This window comes from Thalassophryne amazonica, chromosome 10 (genome assembly GCF_902500255.1).
Source record: "Thalassophryne amazonica chromosome 10, fThaAma1.1, whole genome shotgun sequence".
Classification (NCBI taxonomy): Eukaryota; Metazoa; Chordata; class Actinopteri; order Batrachoidiformes; family Batrachoididae; genus Thalassophryne; species Thalassophryne amazonica.
Window position 1 is genome coordinate 68,772,277 of NC_047112.1, and position 19,124 is coordinate 68,791,400.

The 19,124-nt window shown below is 42.0% G+C and overlaps 1 protein-coding gene across 2 annotated transcripts in view; it reads right to left on the reverse strand.

Annotated features, from left to right (window-relative positions):
* Positions 1-19,124, reverse strand: part of edem3 (ER degradation enhancer, mannosidase alpha-like 3) — a 62,367-nt gene that overhangs the window by 31,569 nt on the left and 11,674 nt on the right. For both annotated transcript variants that reach the window (XM_034180202.1, XM_034180203.1), the window contains exons 4-7: positions 11,579-11,618; positions 11,062-11,174; positions 9,740-9,893; positions 8,833-8,967 (exon numbers count right to left, since the gene is read on the reverse strand). In XM_034180202.1, coding sequence (XP_034036093.1) covers positions 8,833-8,967; positions 9,740-9,893; positions 11,062-11,174; positions 11,579-11,618 — 442 coding nt within the window. The remainder of the gene's footprint in view (positions 1-8,832; positions 8,968-9,739; positions 9,894-11,061; positions 11,175-11,578; positions 11,619-19,124) is intronic.

Here is a 19,124-nt window from a genome sequence, read left to right on the forward strand (position 1 = left end):
ACATAAGATCACTGTCCTCAAAATCATTGTTGATTAATGATTTAATTAATGATCACTTCGATATGATTGGGTTATGTGAAACCTGGCTTAAACCTACAGCCGTCCTCCCCTTAAATGAGGGCTGCCCACCATCATATGCATTTAGTCACGTCCCTCGTGATGCGAAGCAACGCGGGGGTGTAGCTCTTATTTATAAATCTAGGTTTAGCTTATTAGTGGTTGGGGGTCACAAATATAACTTGTTTGAGCATCTGATTCTCCGCTCAGGATATTACACATTGCCAAGGTCAGAAGAATAAAAATCAGCCGTATTACTTTGTCACTGTATATAGGCCTCCTGGCCCATATTCTAAATTCTTAGATGAATTTGGTGCGTTCATTTCTAACTTGTCAACGACAGCAGATAACATTCTGATCATTGGTGACTTAACGTTCATATAAATAAGCCTTCTGATCCCCTCTGCAAATCATTTATGGAAAGTTTGGATGCATTAGGATTTCGGCAATGCATTCGGGATTCGACGCACATTAGTGGAAATGCCCTGGATCTGGTTCTCGCACGTGGTATTGCTGTCACGAATATTGACATCATGCCTCTTACATCAGTGGTCTCTGATCAATCACTTACTAAGTTTACAGTTTCACTGCCGTGTTTAGTGGAACAACAACCTTATTTATCATTACGGTGATGCATAAACTCCTCAACTACGACTGAATTAGAAGCTAGATTGCCTGATGTCTTAGCCTCACTTTTGACCAATACCCAGTCAGTAGACAGACTTGTGGATAGTTTAAACTCAGTGCTCAAAACGATCTCGACATGATTGCACCACCTGTGTTGAAACCACGCTCCCCCAAATCACAGTCACCTTGGTTCAATGATTACCTGCATGACCTCAAGCATAAAGCAAGAGGTCTAGAACGGAAATGGCGTCGTTCAAAATTAGAAGTATTCCACCTTGCATGGCGTGATGCTATCTTAGACTATAAGCATGCACTATTGGCTACAAAGCGGACCTATTACTCTGATTTGATCAACAAAAACAAGCATAGCTCAAGGTTCTTGTTCAACACGGTGGCAACACTTATTCATGGACAACCACCTGTACTTCGCTCTCCTTTTACAGCACAAGATTTCCTGGATTACTTTGAGAATAGATAACATTAGGTTGAATATATCCCAGCATGCCTTAACCCAGCCACTACACCCTGCTATTGAGGTGGGCGCCACTACTGAGGTATTAGCTAGATTTACAGAATTTGATGGTATCTTTCTAGACATGCTGACGAAACTTATAACGTTAACAAAAAGCACAACCTGTTTATTTGATCCTATACCAACAAAACTATTTAAGGACCTGTGGCCCACTCTTTGGAAATTATTATCTTTAACTTCTGGATCTGTTCCTAAACGTTTCAAATATGCAGTGATTAAACCATTACTTAAGAAACCTAATCTTGACCCTAGGGAATGGAAAAACTATCGGCCGATATCAAATCTATCATTTTGCTCTAAAATTCTGGAAGAAGTGGTGTCACGGCAGCTCGTAGACTATCTTACTGAGAATAATCTCTTTGAGCCGCTGCAGTCTGCTTTTAGAAAATATCATTCAAAGTGGTGAATGATCTTCTGCTTACAATGGATTTGGACACTACTACGGTTCTGTTGCTGTTAGATCTCAGTGCTGCATTTGATACAGTGGATCATCATATTCTACTTGATAGGCTGGAAAATCATTTTGGGATTACTGGGAGTGCCCTTGCATGGCTGACGTCATACTTGACCAGTCGTTCTGTGTTTTGTACAGTAACACTACCTCTAACCTTAGTGACATGAAATTTGGGGTTCTTCAGGGGTCTGTCTTAGGCCCCCTGCTTTTCTCCCTTTATATAGCACCCCTTGGGCACATATTGCGGCATTTTGGGATTACCTTTCACTGCTATGCAGATGATACTCAGTTATATATGCCGATAACTGCTGGTAATCTCGTTCACATAAAATCCTTAGAAGATTGCCTTGCATCAGTGAGAAGTTGGATGTCTAGAAACTTCCTACTTTTAAACTCTGAAAAGACTGAAATGATGGTTCTTGGTCCAGTGAGACATCGGCATCAATTTGACCAGTTAACACTCAGCCTAGGCTCACGTGTCATACATCACACTGACAAAGTGAGGAACCTTGGGGTAATTTTTGATCCTTCGTTGTCTTTTGGTCTCCATATTAGAAATATCACTAGGACTGCTTTCTTCCACCTGCGAAATATAGCGAAGATTCGTCCCATCCTGCCTATGGCTGATGCTGAGACCCTGATTCATGCGTTCATCTCTTCTAGATTGGACTACTGCAATATTCTATTTTCTGGTTTACCGCAGTCTGGCATTAGGGGTCTCCAATAGGATCAGAATGCTGCAGCCAGACTTTTGACACGAAGCAGAAAGTTTGACCACATTACACCCATTTTGGTGTCTCTTCACTGGTTTCCTGTCCCAGTGAGATCAGATTTTAAGGTTCTGCTACTAACCTATAAAATTATTCATGGACTGGCACCTCCCTACCGAGCTGACCTAATTAAACCTTACGTACCGGCCTGGGCTTTACGCTCTCAGGGTGCAGGACTACTTTGTGTCCCTAAGGTGAATAAGAAGTCTGCAGGTCACAGAGCTTTCTCTTATCGTGCCCCTGTTCTGTGGAATGATCTTCCTGCGTCAATAAAACAATCAGATTTTGTGGAGAATTTCAAGTCCAGACTTAAGACGCACTTATTTTCCCTTTCATATGGCTAGCATACTGGTGTAGTTTTGTTTTATGCTTTTTACTCTTTTAATTCATGTTATTAGTAATTGAAGTGGGCTGTGGCCTCAACTTCACCTAAATTCTGGGTCTTTTAGTGAAGTTTAGGGCTAGCGGCCGGCAATCACCTTAGTATTTCTTCTGTTTTTCTTGTTGATTAATGCTGGCAAATTATACAGTATTTTTTTGTCTTTCTGATGCCTGATTCTGTCTTTTCTCTGTTTAAGGTGCAGCTCCATCCAGAGATGGGAGTTGTGTTTGTGTTGGCGATCCTCCTGTCCTGTGCACCAACAGCAATTCTTGTATATTCGTCCGTGAATTGTTCTGTGAATTATTTCTGTAATTTATGTTTGTAGCATGGCCCAAGCAGAGGGTCACCCCTTTGAGTCTGGTCTGCTTGAGGTTTCTTCCTCAGAGGGAGTTTTTCCTTACCACTGTTGCTCTGGGGGTTGGTAAGGTTAGACCTTACCTGTGTGAAGCGCCTTGAGGCAACTCTGTTGTGATTTGGCGCTATATAAAGGAAATAAATAAATTGAATTCAGATTCAAAAAACTTTATTTATCCCCAAGGGGCAATTCAGTTTACAATCATGGGTCACAGCAAAGAATGTAACATTACCACACACACGGATCGCAGCAAAGGACATAACATTGCACAAGAATGTCAGAAAACAGGATAGGACATCAGCCAAGGATCCAGACATGAAGGTTTCAAGTCAAGCACTGTCACTAACATTTTAAAGTCTAATAGCAGAAGAAACAAAGGAATTTGCTTATCTCAATTTCAATTTATTTTCAATTATACGAGGTCTGTTAGAAAACCGACAGGCATGAAAAAAAAAAAAAATCACATGCGCACGAAGGTTCAAGGTTGGCTCATGCAAGCACACGTGATTCAAATCCATCAGGTTTTTGAAAAAAATAGAAAGGTCGGATACTTTTCTAACAGACCTTGTATATTGTGAAATCACAACAGAGTTGCCTCAAGGCGCTTCACACAAGTAAGGTCTAACCTTACCAACCTTACCAATATCTGTTTGTTTTCCTGCTGGGAGCGAGATAACCCCTCCCAGAGGTCATCAAGACAAACCTCTCTTTAAGGACATGGTCTGAGTGGTTAATGGAGCTCAAAAGTGACTGCCCACCTCGAAGAGCCGACTGGTGCCGGAAGTAAATTTCTCCATTCATTTTGGCCATAGGCGTTCCGAAAAATGCTAATATTAAGCATATACAGATACGTGAAGGGCTAATCAGCTGCGTGGGTACTCGTGACCAAAACGGCTATCATTTAAATTAAAAAATAAGGTCGAAACATTAAAAAAAGGCCAAGATACAACACTGTGTACATATTTCACTTCCTGGTTTCAAAAACTATGCATCCCAGAAGCCACTGCAGCGTAAACAATTGCACCAGCGGGAGTGCATTGTTGCGGGTAAAGAGTCCAAAAGCAGGTTTTAAAGTAGTGTTTATTTGCTATTTTACTATTAAATACTTAGCAAAATATGTGAAATTAATTGGATATGACTCGCTTAATATATATTTTCTATATTTCTATATTTTCTAAATCATCACGCAATGTTGCAAAAGATGTTGGTTGTTCACAGTCAGCTGTGTCTAAACTCTGGACCAAATACAAACAACATGGGAAGGCTGTTAAAGGCAAACATACTGGTAGACCAAGGAAGACATCAAAGCGTCAAGACAGAAAACTTAAAGCAATATGTCTCAAAAATTGAAAATGCACAACAAAACAAATGAGGAACGAATGGGAGGAAACTGGAGTCAACGTCTGTGACCAAACTGTAAGAAACCGCCTAAAGGAAATGGGATTTACATACAGAAAAGCTAAACGAAAGCCATCATTAACACCTAAACTGAAGAAAAAAAAACAAGGTTACAATGGGCTAAGGAAAAGCAATCGTAGATGACTGGATGAGAGTCATATTCAGTGATGAATCTCGAATCTGCATTGGGCAAGGTGATGATGCTGGAACTTTTGTTTGGTGCCGTTCCAATGAGATTTATAAAGATGACTGCCTGAAGAGAACATGTAAATTTCCACAGTCATTGATGATATGGGGCTGCATGTCAGGTAAAGGCACTGGGGAGATGGCTGTCATTACATCATCAATAAATGCACAAGTTTACGTTGATATTTTGGACACTTTTCTTATCCCACCAATTGAAAGGATGTTTGGGGATGATGAAATCATTTTTCAAGATGATACTGCATCTTGCCATAGAGCAAAAACTGTGAAAACATTCCTTGCAAAAAGACACATAGGGTCAATGTCATGGCCTGCAAATAGTCCGGATCTTAATCCAATTGAAAATCTTTGGTGGAAGTTGAAGAAAATGGTCCATGACAAGGCTCCAACCTGCAAAGGTGATCTGGCAACAGCAATCAGAGAAAGTTGGAGCCAGATTGATGAAGAGTACTGTTTGTCACTCATTAAGTCCATGCCTCAGAGACTGCAAGCTGTTATAAAAGCCAGAGGTGGTGCAACAAAATACTAGTGATGTGTTGGAGCGTTCTTTTGTTTTTCATGATTCCATAATTTTTTCCTCAGAATTGAGTGATTCCATTTTTTTCCCTCTGCTTGGTCTAAAAAAGTAACCATTACTGACTGCCACAATTTTTTTTTCCTGATTTCTTATAGTGTTTCTTAAAGCCAGAAAGTTGCCATTTGAAATTACTTTAGTTTTGTGTCATGTCTGTGATCTGCTTTTTTTCTACAAAATTAAACAACTGAATGAACATCCTCCAAGGCCGGTGATTCCATAATTTTTGCCAGGGGTTGTATGTCAACAGCAAAGCTCTCACAGTCAACCTTGAACTATCGCTGAAGCAGCCCCAGTAATTCACTGAATTGGCGTACAATCTTGTCACACTCCCGGTCTGTTAACTGTTAGTCTGGGAGAAATGCCAGCTCTGGAGGCAGGGGGTGCTACTCCTTTTTGGTTTCATGGTCTGCTATTGTACACAATAGGCATTTGTTTTCCAGGTTACAAGGTGTCCTCCTGATTTCTTAATAAAACTGTTTAAGCAGTATTTAACTACATATTATTTTAAACATAAACACGCACCTTATTTAGTGTCAAGACGTGCTTCAAAGTGATAAAGGTTTCATTCTCTCTATATTTATATAACACTCCAATAATTTTGGCCTGAGGGGGACTAAATTTCCCATAGCTGCTACATTAATACAGACAGAAGGGGGTATTCAGGGCTGAAACGATTCATCGAATAATTCGATTACAAAAACTGTTCGAGGCAAAGCCTTGAGGCTTCGTTTAAAGCTGTAGCACATATGCCAGGCCTGTATGTGACGCTGTAATGCACCCACAAAACAGAGGAGACCATAGAACATGTGCATAACAAATGTAAGTGCCAATCAATGTAGCAGGCGACACTGCAAATTTACAAAGCCACACGCTGAGTAAAATAAAGCCTTTTAAGAGAAAGGGTCCACGCGGATCGTCTGAAATGTACTTATTGCGCATTTAAAGTGAAGCAGTGTGTTTGTATATATTTTTTAAAATGCATGTGTGTCTGTATATATAAATACATATTCTATTTCTACCTCATTTCTTATGTCTTATACTGTTACAAGTATTATTATTATTGCTTATCCTTGCACACGCTGCTTGATGAACATTTTCCTCTACTTGCACCCACCTTGTGTGTTTTTTAAGAGCTGGCGTAACATGTGAATTTCTCCTCTGTGAGATCAATAAAGTTTATCTTTATCTTTAAAAAACATGGTTTGGTCCACTGGCTGCTCTCCACCTCCGCAGATGAAGCAAAAAGGACACACACTTTAAATGAATCATGTTTAACTATTCATAAAGACAAAAAGCCTTTATTCAGATTTGGTAAGAGTTTTTAATCAACAAGCAGCTTTTGTGGAAATGCTGCACTCCACAGCCGTTTTTCAAAAGCTGTGTTATTTGCCAAGTATCCACAGAAAAGAAGGAATTTGACTTTGGTTTGAGCTGATATCTGTACAGCATGTATAAATACACACTAAACACTGAATAAATCACAGTAATAAAAAGTGCAAATGAAATGTGCAATAAGAGAAAAAAAAATGTCCTGTCCGCAGACTGAAGATTTCACAGACCGCCTGGGCCTATGGTTCGGCAAAGCTCCAAAACTCTTAATGTGAGAGGAATTGATTTCAGAACACTTACACCCTTTTTGGGATGGACTCAAGAAAATCACCAAGACATAACCCCCCTTCAGGCCTTCGGCCAGCGGGGGGTTATATTAAATTAATCCTTTTTCCACGTTTATGTCCACTGCACATTCAGTTTGGATTATGTGTGCATGCTCCCCCCAAGTACCATACGCCTGACAACACCTACATGAAAACACCTTGCATGGAATGTTTTAATATACAAGTAGGTACATTAAGTTCATTGTGGACTCACCACAATTTTGTCCTTTTTTTCCCCATCAAGTCTATAATCCAGAGTTGGAATCACACAGCCCAGTGTGTAGCACCAGTCCGCTCGGAAGACAAAGTAAAAACACAACAGTCACGTGACTTTTTTTCAGGCCCTGCAATGGTTTTAAAACAAATCTGTTTTTATTGGTTATGGATCAGTTCTTTCAGCGTGCAAATATGATGAAAAACCACTCAAAATCCAGCATATATGTCAAACCAGCAGCAGATCTCCCTGGAAATGTGACAGCCCCTATAGTGCACAAACTACACGTGAGACAACAACAAAACCCACAGGTGCCGCTTAAGCAGTTACACAGAAAGGTGTTTTGTGTCACCTCTGGGGATTGGCCACGTTTTAAGCTGCACGAAATGGACCTGTGAAACTCCTGGACAAACCCAGATAGGCATAAATTTGCTTCTAATAACAGATACATGTATTAAAAGAAACCTAAAGATTTTTGTTTGCTTCTCATAAACACAAGGAGGAACTGGTTCTACAGGTATCATGTCATCCTTGGCAGAGGTGATAGTGGCATACAGTTGTCAATGGTCACATTTTTTGAGTTCTGTCATCGGGCGAGAATTTGTGATGGGGTGCTTTGGGCTAGTTCTGAGTAGATATTTGGCTGGTTTTGACAGAAAGACCTGGCAACCCTTGTGGTGAAGTGCAGCACACACACAGATATGCTATGTATCAGAGTGCAGAAGTGAGATTTTAGAATTGAGGTATGGTAGCACAGCATGGACATCACGGAGCAAGTTTAAAATAAAACTGATGAACTTAAAAACATTATTCAATGATTCCTGTAGAAGCATATGAAGAAATGCTTTATATAAAGCAGATGTGAATCGGTCAGGAGAGATGAGGACGAGGCAAGTCAGATCCGGCTGTAGCTGGTGCTAAACAAATAAACACAAATCATTTCAAAAGACTTGAGTCAGCTTTTGAAATTATTTGTGTATACAGGGTGTGCCTTTATGCCATAATGCATGGTGAGAATGTTCACGTATGTTGAAATAAACGTCTTCATAACTTCAGGAATATAGCTCAACAAACTCATAAAGCCTTTTCATTGTTTTAGGATTTGCACAACCTCTGAGGAATTTTGTTTAGCCGGATAGTTGTCAGTCAAGAATCAAAGGAGTTCCATGATCTGGCGGATGCAGCAACAAATAACTCCTGGGCATTCTCAACAACCCGAATTCAGAAAATTAAAAACCAAAAAAAAAAAAAAATCTTACAAGTGTAAAGCTGAGTCCAGCCCAAATTGTTTATTTCCAATTGAGCCATCAGTCACAATTCTTTATTTCTGATCCACTGTTGTTACATACCTACTCTCATCTTTATGAAACAATTTGCAACTACTGAGAAAATGGATCCTAATCACACAGGACACAATGTGCCACTCTGTGGAAGCTCTTTTCTTGATTTATTTTGACAATAGTTTAAGTTACACAGAGGATCCACAGATGAACACTATTTTAATCACATTACTCAGTTCCTACCCTTGAATGAAGGAAATGAAACTAAGAAAGAAAAGATGAGCGATAGCACGATAAGCACGATAGGATTTGATGATCATTTGTTACCTCAAAAACAGGATCCCCAGTGAATCGACTTAAGGCAGCAAACTCCAGGATGATAGTTCCTGCGCATGCTGTACACGTGTCCGTTTCTGTTCCTGTTCTCGTCTCTGGACCTCTGACACCGTATTTCAAGTTCACCTATTGTTGATAGAAAAATAAATTAATAATATTCAAAAATGTGCTTTCAGATGCTCATTTGATTTTCAAATGTTACTTCAGCCTAGACCTGTGAAATGGAGTCTAATGGATGCTGAATAACCCCTTACCCTCAAAGGACACTTTTTCAGAACCCATGCATGAATTGTAGACATATTTACTATGCCCTAAACATCTACAATAATGACACATTGCAAATTAGTTATTAAAAAAAATAAGCAAAACATGAGCACTTTTCACCCATAATCCAAAAGGTATTATCACATTAATCTAACATTGTTAACAGTCATAATGGCTAATGGATGATTTTTGTATGAACAGCTCTCAAACCAGAAACACAGGTAGGATGTAAGACTGTCCAGAAACAACTTAGCTAATCTAGCTGGTCACCCAAGAACTGGTTATAAAATAAACAAAATAGAGATCACAGAAGAACAAAAGCTTGAACTGCATGAGCAGCTGCTGTCAACCAGGTGGAGCTCAGTATAATTACTGATCTGTGGCATCACATTCATTATTACCCTTTAGTTTCAAAAAGTGTATCGTTATTTTCAATAGTATGATTAGCACTCTTCTTATCCTAAGAAGAATTAGACTTAATAATCAATATGACTGAATGCTGGAGCACTACCACAAACAAATCAAGAGCAAGGTATAAATGGCGTTCTTGTTGATTATCCCTATATCATAAACAGTGGAGTGCATGGCATTTATGGATGAATGCATTTTGTCTCAGTGCAAGCGTATTCCTCACCCTGGGGTAAGGAAGGCCACTGCTGGTGTTGAAGGCCGGCAGCAGACGGAGGCCCAAGTCTTTAGCCATATGCAGGAGCTCATCCTGGTACCACAGCATGTGTTGACCACCCTCCTTCAGCATCACTGCCATGGCATGGCCCCCCAGCAGACCTCTGATAACATGCACACACACCCAACAACCACACAATACAGATAAAAATTCACTCAATTCTTCTTCCTGTGGTCTTTTCAGTTGTCAGTTGGATTTTTTTTATTTATTTATTTTTACATTTAAAAAATTAATAAATGTTAAATCGATTTCTCTTCCATTCTTATGTGCACTATGTCACAACCAACACATGAGCACACGGTGCAAATGCCTGCTCTATTTCAACTGACACTAGTCATTTTCAAGAGTGGCCCCCACAGGGTTTTTAAACAGCATGTAAACATGCACTCATCTGTGCTCCTACACCTGTGTTGGCCATAAATTAAGAGGTGACTATAATCAGACAGTAGAAAGCGACTGCACCATAGACTGCAAAGAACCTGAGTGCACAATTCTGCTATTTACATGGCATAATATTCAGATGTACTTTAAACAGGCAGCTTAACAACACACACACACTCTGTCGATACACACAGCAATACAAAGCAGGGCATCAAACAACAACAAAGCTGAACTAAAAATAACATTTTAAAACAAAATAGATGTGTAAAAATGGAAAAACACAAAACCTAATAACTGGTTTGCAGTGCATTTGTACATTGGATTTCCTCCTCCCTGAGTTTGTGTGTGTGTACCTGATGGGATATGGCGGAAATTGATTGGATTTTGAATTGATATGGAGGAGGGAGATGTGTTGCAGGAATGAGGCACTCAACTGCTTCACCTCAGGGAGCTTTGATGAATGACTGCTGCTCCCACTCATGCACAAAATGATTAATCCGCCACAAAATAATTATTTTACATATGCAGCGTCCAGCGCAGAGTGCGTGGCAGCCGGAAGAACAAAGAACGACGTCCAGCTGTGAACACAGAGGGTGGCATCGTCACGGCATAGGTCGTGCTGTTGCGTGTCTCAAAAACATGCTCGTGTCAGGGCACCTTTATAGGGCATTGGCAACTCTAGTTTATCTCGTTATATCAAAAAACACATCCATGATTATTTAAGTGGCTAAATACAACCCAATGGATGCCCAATGGTGTATTTTGTGGTTCCTTTGTATGGAAATAGAAAAGTGGATTGGACACACCCGAAATACAAGATGTGTTTTCAACCATGTGCTGTAGATGGTCAATATAAGGCTCTTAGTGTGCATAATTTAGTCCAATCTCACCCGAGCACTCGAATGTTGGTTTCAAAGACTGACACCACAATGTCATTGTCAAGTCTCACATCTGATAGGACTCTCCTCACTGCAGCTTCAAATTCTGTTGTTTTGTTCAAAAGCTGGCAAAAACAAATAATACACAATTACAAAGCAAAGCAGACTATTTTGTAGTAAGGAGTCAAACTGAAAATGGCAGTTTCCAAAGACACTTTTGTAATGTGACTCTGGACTGACAATATATTACATTTTCCCTGGATACACATATAGTAAATAAGTAAACTTTATTTATATAGTGCTTTTCACAGACAAAGGTCACAAAGCGCTTTATAACATAAAATATCAGCTTAAAACTACATGGTTGAAAAACTTATAAAAATTTAAATCAACACACACACACACACACACACACACACACACACACACACACACACACACACACACACACACATATATATATACATATACATATATATACACACACACACACACACAGTGAAAGAACAGTACTGAAAACAAAACTCACCACTAGTGTATCCAGAGTGTCTATGAGAGTCAAAGAGAACCTACAAGAAAGAGAAAGAAAAATCACTGTTCGATGATGCACCTGCCAGAACAGGGGGAAAAAAAAATATATATATATATATATATATACACACACACACACACACACACACACACACACACACACAGTAAAACTTGTCAAAACTATCATCGTATAAACCGGATATTCACACTCCCCACACAAATACAAAAAGTCCCAATGCTTTGGTTTTCCATGTATTAAACACAGTATACAAAGGATTTTGTATAACAGATTTTCGTTCACATCGGAGAAAACCTCCTGTCCAACCGCAATGTATTCACTTTAAAAACCCCTTGCGTGTACCGGACAGAGGAGTGTGGACGTGCCCAGTAACAGAGGTTAAAAAATGAAATTAAAGTTCAGCACTGACCCTTGGCTGTGTATTTTTTGTTTTGACATGGGACCAGCAGTCTGACGTGCTGCTAAATCAAACGCCTAAAAAGGCTGTGATCACTTTTATGTTTTCACTGCTTTCTGTCCTGTCATATTTTAAAAGTTTTTGCAGTGAGCAGATGATTACACCTGCAATTCATGGAAGAAATCGTCCACTGTACCTTTGATTTGGAGGTTGTAGGAAGAAGAGCTCGTTGAGGGACAAAAAAAAAATCCAGAAAAAACAATAATCCAGAAAAATTTCATAAAGATGCGACAGAACTTTAAAACTGTCACGCATGTCGACGTCATGGCATGGCCACAGAGTTAGAGTTGCAGAAGCATAAATCAGGCTTTCGGATTACGCCACAGCAGACTGAGAAAAAAGAGTGACTCAACCAAATGTAATCTTTTTAATGCACATAATACCTGCCACTTATTTAATGCAGGCGTTTATTTTTTCCAGAGGAATTTTTGATCCGGTCATTATGAGGCAGGTCCGAATTCAGGATTCCCTATAGATCATTCAGCGCCTCCTGATGAGGTTGTGGAGCAGACCTCAATGCGTCCACAGAGGCTCCCGGAGAAAGTTTGTATTCCATCGGACTGGGTCGTCTGTGCAGGTTATCTGGTCAGCTGAGCGCATCGGCGCTCACATCATCAGAGCGCTGCGGCATCTGGGACTTGTAGTCCTGATGTGACGACAGCGGTTTCTAACACTCTCCGGGTGCTGGATGGACAGCGTGGAGTGGATTTTAAGCTACTCAGGCCTGTTCAAAGATGTCAGTCTTCTGTTTGGGCTTCATTAACATCAGATCAATGTAGACATGGGCCGATAACCAGTTTCATGGTATACCGCGGTATGAAAAAGCCACAGTATCAAAACCACTAAAATTTTCCGTTATACCGTGCTACGGTATGAGCGGGTTATGAGAATTCTTGACAGGCAGAGCGGAGGCGGCCGCTGCCGCACACCTCTGTCTCTGTTTACAAACAGACAGCTGTTAGCTAGCTCAGCATCATGGCTGAAGGAGGCAAAGCCTGCATTGAACTTTTCACTCCATCTAAACAGACCAAGACAGCTTTTTCGTTTTATTTTCCGCAGAATAGCCCTTCAAGCCAAAAATGGTAGCAACAAAGCACCGTAGCTATGGCCTGTGTTGGACGTGGAGCGATTCAAGATACCCGCAAAGGATTACATGGAAGGAGTAAACTTTATCCAATCTTTGAAACCACTGAGAAGTACAAGCAGTAGACTCGAGTCGTGCTTGTGGTTGACCAAATTTCTCCCACAAACATGTCAAGAAGGACAAATACATCTATTCCAAGCACTTTGTTGGAGAAGCTGGGCCAAGTATTATTTTCTATAAATTTATCAGTGGTATAGTGCTCGTAGCGGTAGACATCGCGTCAATTAGTGTGCCTGAATCATGCGCGCTTCATATGCAAATAGCCATAATGATGTTAAAGCACATTTCAAAGCTATACGTAATACTGTTATCATACCGTCCAAATCTCATACCGGCTCATGCCTAGATCACTGCCCTCGAAATCCCTCTTGATTAATGATATAATTATGGATCACCACTTGGACATGGTTGGGTTATGTGAAACCTGGCTCAATTCCTTTGAATGAGGCCTGCCCACTGGCGTATACATTTAGTCACGTGTCTCGGGGTGCGAAGCAAGGTGGGGGTGTTGCTTTTATTTATAAATTTAGACTCAGACTCACTTCTTATTGTCACTCGACCCTTGTAGGCAGAACGAAATGCAGTTTCTCTAGGTCTTGGTGTAGTTAACTGGGACAGTTTTTTTTAACCTAACCTATTGTATAAACTTTTGCAATATAAACTTTTGCAATGTACAATATGCGCACCCCTGTGGCCATAGAATATATATACAAGGCACAGGGTCGGCAGCAGCAGCAGAGTTAGAGTATTAAGAAGGTGACAAAGTGCATGAAGTACAATGTTCACAGTTTGGTGGTGGATGTTGAACTGTTCAACAGTCTGACAGCATTCAGGTAGAAGCTGTTTTTCAGTCTGGACGTTTTTGTCCGGATGCTGCACAGCCTCCTTCCAGAGGGAAGGGGTGTGAACAGACTGTGCGCAGGGTGGGTGGAGTCTCGGAGGATGCAGGTGGCTTTGTCTCTACATCTGGAGATGTAGGTGTCCCCAGTGGGTGGTAAGCTGCATCTGATGGTCCTCTGTGCAGACTTCACCACCCGCTGCAGCGCTTTCTTCTCCGCCTCCGCTCTGCCTGCCACCGTGCCGCCACCATACCACACAGGGAGGCAGCAGGACTTGACACTCTCCACTGTACAGCTGTAGAAGGCCCTGAAGACCTCAGTGTTCAGTCCGGCCCTTCCCAATTTCATCAAAAAATAGAGACGGTGGGCTTTCTTGATGACAGCCATGGTGTTGGTGTGTCAACAACTATCTCCTTGGTCTTCTGGGTGTTGAGGATGAGGTTGTTGCCTCTGCACCACCGTGTCAGGTTCTCCACTTCTCGCCTGTACGCTGTCTCATCTCCTTGGCTAATGAGCCCGATCACTGCTGTATCGTCTGCAAACTTAACAAGATTATTCTTGTGCTGGGCTCTGCAGTCGAAGGTCATCAATGTGTACAGCAGTGGACTGAGCACACAACCCTGGGGTGAGCCAGTGTTCAGGATGATGGTGGAGGATGAGGTGGTGTTGATCCTGACACTGTGGCCTCCCAGTCAGAAAGTCCAGGATCCAGTTGCACAGTGCTGAGGGGGCTCCTAGTTCAGCCAGCTTGGAAACCAGTTTCTGCAGGATGATGGTGTTGAATGCAGAAGCGAAGTCCAGGATCGAATCACAGATCTGGCAACTTGCTTCTGCCGGATTGTTTGTTACTGTGACGCTACTCTGACCTTCACACGGTTGTATACGCTTCTTTCATTTCTGTTTAGCACTCTTCTGGTTATTAATTGTATCTACTCTGAACGTTATTTAACGATAGTCCTGTTGTGAATCGCTAGCACTTAGCATTCGCTAGCGGCTAGCTTTCGCTAGCTAGGTCGATTCCTCCCCTCCACCCGTCGTTACTTTTTATAGCTGTTTTCTTTTTGACCCGTTTAATACTTCTGTTCGTTTTTCAGTCGAAACTGCTGTGAATTTTAAGTAATTATTTTACTCCTGTGTAAAATCTTAGGAGCGGCTAGCATTTTCGCTAGAAGTTAGCTTGCATTAGCTATTTCGGACCCCGTCATTTTTTTCATTTCATTTTTTTTTTGTACGTCTGTTAGTTAATTAACTGTTTAGTGTATTTTATAGCTGCTGCTTTTTTACCTGTTTAATACTTCTGTTAGTTTTTCAGTGTAACCACTGTGAATTTTAATTCATTTATTGGCGTCTGTGTGAGCCTTGGGAGTGGTCAGCTTATCCATTATTGGTTAGCACGTGTTTGCTTGGCTACAATCTTGAATTTCTTAGTGCACAAAGTACACTACAAATCCTACTTTACGCCCTCGGTAAATCCTGTGTGATGTTGAAACATAGGGTGGCTCTCTTAGAGAGCTGTGTCAGTAAGTTAGAGCAGCTTCTTAGCTCAGTGGAGTTAGATGTTATGGGCACTCCAGATGAGGTTAGTGTTGGGCCGGTTAGCAAGCCCATTAGCATCAGCTTAGAAACGCCAGCAGTGGAGGACGGCTTTCGGACTGTGGCTAGGCGGAGGAAGCCCCGTAGGGCTTGGTGCCCAGTTGTGGCACCCCGATCACACTCGCCAGTGTGAACTGTGAACCGGTTCTCCCCTTTGGATTTGCCTGATGTGAATTCTCTGAGCCCACAAGTGACTTCCACTCCTGTCTCCAGGCCGAAACACCGGACTTTAGTAATAGGGGATTCTATCACCCGCAAAGTCAGGTTACAGATGCCGGTTGACGTTAAATGTATTCCTGGGGCCAGAGCTCCCGACATTGCATCTCATCTTAGGGTGCTGACACTGCAGAAGGGAAGACAGACGAAGGAACATGACATGAGATATAGTCACATAGTTATTCATGTTGGCACCAATGATATCAGGATGAAGGACTCAGAGGTCACAAAAATGGACATAGAGAGGACTTGTGACCTTGCCAGAAAGATGTGTCGGCATCGATTAATAGTCTCTGGTCGCCTCCCCTCCCAGGGTACTGATGAGGCATTTAGCAGGCTGACATCGTTAAATAGGTGGCTGGCGCAGTTTTGTAGACAGCAAGGCTTTAGCTTTATTGATAACTGGCCTTCTTTCTGGGGCCGCCATGGCTTGCTGATGCCAGACGGCCTCCACCCTACTGGGGAAGGTGCTGCCATCTTGTCTGCGAACATAGATAGAGCTCTACAAGGAGGGTAACATTAGGAATTTACAGCAGGCCACGGAGCAGGTGATTAGAGACCCTGCAAGGCTTATGACAAATGTGGGTGTGGAATCCATTAGCTTAGCGGAGAATTTAGTGCAGAAAATCCACTATGGTGATAGTGCAGTTTATTTGCCAGGGAGGGAATTTCAACAAGTTGAGACTGTGGCCTGCTGCTGTAGTCGTGTCCATAAAAATCAGAGGGATATGCTTTCCAAACTTAATACCCATTACTATATTGGATGATGTTGAAATTGAGGATGGCCCAGAGGTTGTTCCAGCAAAAGCCAAGATTTTGTGTCTGCTACCTACAACGCACATGGAATGTCTCAAACCTAAACCTACTTCTAGGCATCTTATATACGAGGTCTGTTAGAAAAGTATCCGACCTTTTTATTTTTTGCAAAAACCATATGGATTTGAATCACGTGTGATCGCATCAGCCAAGCTTGAACCGTCATGCGTATGCGTGAGTTTTTTCACGCCTGTGAGCAGGCTTTGTGTGAGCAGTGGTCCACCCCTCTCGTCTGATTTTTATTGCGAATAAAATGTCTGAACGATTTGGAGCTTTGCTGCATCAAATTTTTCCAGAAACTGAGAGACCTCCAGGTGGACACCATTTGGAAAATTCAGATTGCTTTCAGGGACCATTTTATGGGGATTACACAGATTAAGGAGTGCTCCAGCCAGTTTAAAGACCGCCCACAGCGGCTGAGAGCGCGGCGCACTCAGAGCGCCGATCAACAGGCTGGCACCCCGCTGAAACAACCAGATCATTTCCAACGTGAAGGCTTTGTTGATCCGGGACGTCGTCTGACTTGCACAAAAAAGGCAGAAGGCGTGGACATCAGCACGTTTTTGGCACATTCCACTGTTACAGGAGTTTTTTTCATGGAAAGAGGAGCGGAGGAAGGCGCCACCGTGCCGCTCATGGCGCGGCACAAAATCACCTCTGTGTTGGTCACACAGGACGGCTTTCAGATGGCTTTCAGACAGCTTTCGGTGGCTTTTCAGTCGTGTCACTATCCGAGAAATTGTGCATGACCTGGACATGCCAGAACATGTCCTGTGAGGCTTCATCACGGCGTTGCTTTGCGCCATGCGGCTCCACCGCGACGCGCGGAATTCCTCTGCTCCTCTTTCCATGACAAAAACTCCTGTAACAGTGAAATGTGCCGTTTATTTCCACACTGGACGCTGTGTTGATCAGGGACGTCGTCTGACTTACACAGGAATTGCAGAAGACGTGGACATCTGCACTTTTTCGGCACATTGAGACAGCCGTGCGGAGGAATTCTGCGCGTCGCGGTGGAGCCGCATGCCGCAAAGCAACGCCGTGATGAAGCCTCACAGGACATGTTCTGGCATGTCCAGCTCATGCACAATTTCTCAGATAGTCAAACGACTGAAAAGCCACCGAAAGCCGTCTGAAAGCCGTCCTGTGAGACCAACACGGAGGTGCGTTTGTCCCACACCATGAGCGGCTCCGTGGCACATCCCTCCACTTCTCTTTCCATGAAAAGAACTCCTGTAACAGTGGAATGTGCCGAAAAAGTCTTGAGGTCCACGTCTTCTGCCATTTTTGTGAAGTCAGACGACGTCCCGGATCAACAAAGCCCTCACGTTGGAAATGATCTGGTTGTTTCAGCGGGGTTTCAGTCTGTCAATCGGCGCTCAGAGTGCACCGCGCTCTCAGCCGCTGTAGGCGGTCTTTAAACCGGTTGGAGCACTCCTTAATCTGTGTAATCCCCATAAAATCGTCCCTGAAAGCCATCTGAATTTTCCGAATGGTGTCCACCTGGAGGTCTCTCACAGTTTCTGGAAAAATTTGATGCAGCAAAGCTCCAAATCGTTCAGACATTTTATTCGCAATAAAAATCCGATGAGAGGGGTGGACCACTGCTCACACAAAGCCTGCTCACAGGTGAATGACGCAACCGACAGGCGTGAAAAAACTCACGCATGCGCACGAAGGTTCAAGCTTGGCTGATGCAATCACACGTGATTCAAATCCATATGGTTTTTGCAAAAAATAAGAAAGTCGGATACTTTTCTAACAGACCTCGTATGCTACTCTGGTACCACCCCTAAACCCAAACAGTTCAATTGTCAACTGAGGTCCTTAGACTGGGTCTCATTAGCATAAGATCACTGTCCTCAAAATCATTGTTGATCAATGATCTAATTATTGATCATCACTTAGATATGATTGGGCTATGTGAAACCTGGCTTAAACCTACAGCTGTCCTCCCCTTAAATGAGGCCTGCCCACCAGCATATACATTTAGTCACGTCCCTTGGACAATGCTTGTGGCGTCCCACAGGGGTCAGTATTGGGTCCAAAACTGTTTCTAATTTATATAAATGATATTGTCAATGTTTCCAAAATATTAAAATTAGTATTATTTGCAGATGACACAAGCATTTTTTGTTCAGGGGGGGATTTGCAGGAGTTACTGAGGAGGATCAGTATAGAAATGGGAAAATTGAAAATATGGTTTGACAGAAATAAATTATCATTAAACTTAAGTAAAACAAAATACATGTTATTTGGCTATTGTAATACAGACATACAGGTTCAGTTACAAGTCGAGGGGGTCGATATTGAAAGGGTACATGAAAATAAGTTTCTGGGGGTGATAATAGATGATAAGATAAACTGGAAGACTCATATAAAACATATACAAAGTAAACTGTCAAGAAGCATTTCAGTTCTAAACAAAGCGAAACATATTCTGGACCACAACTCACTCCG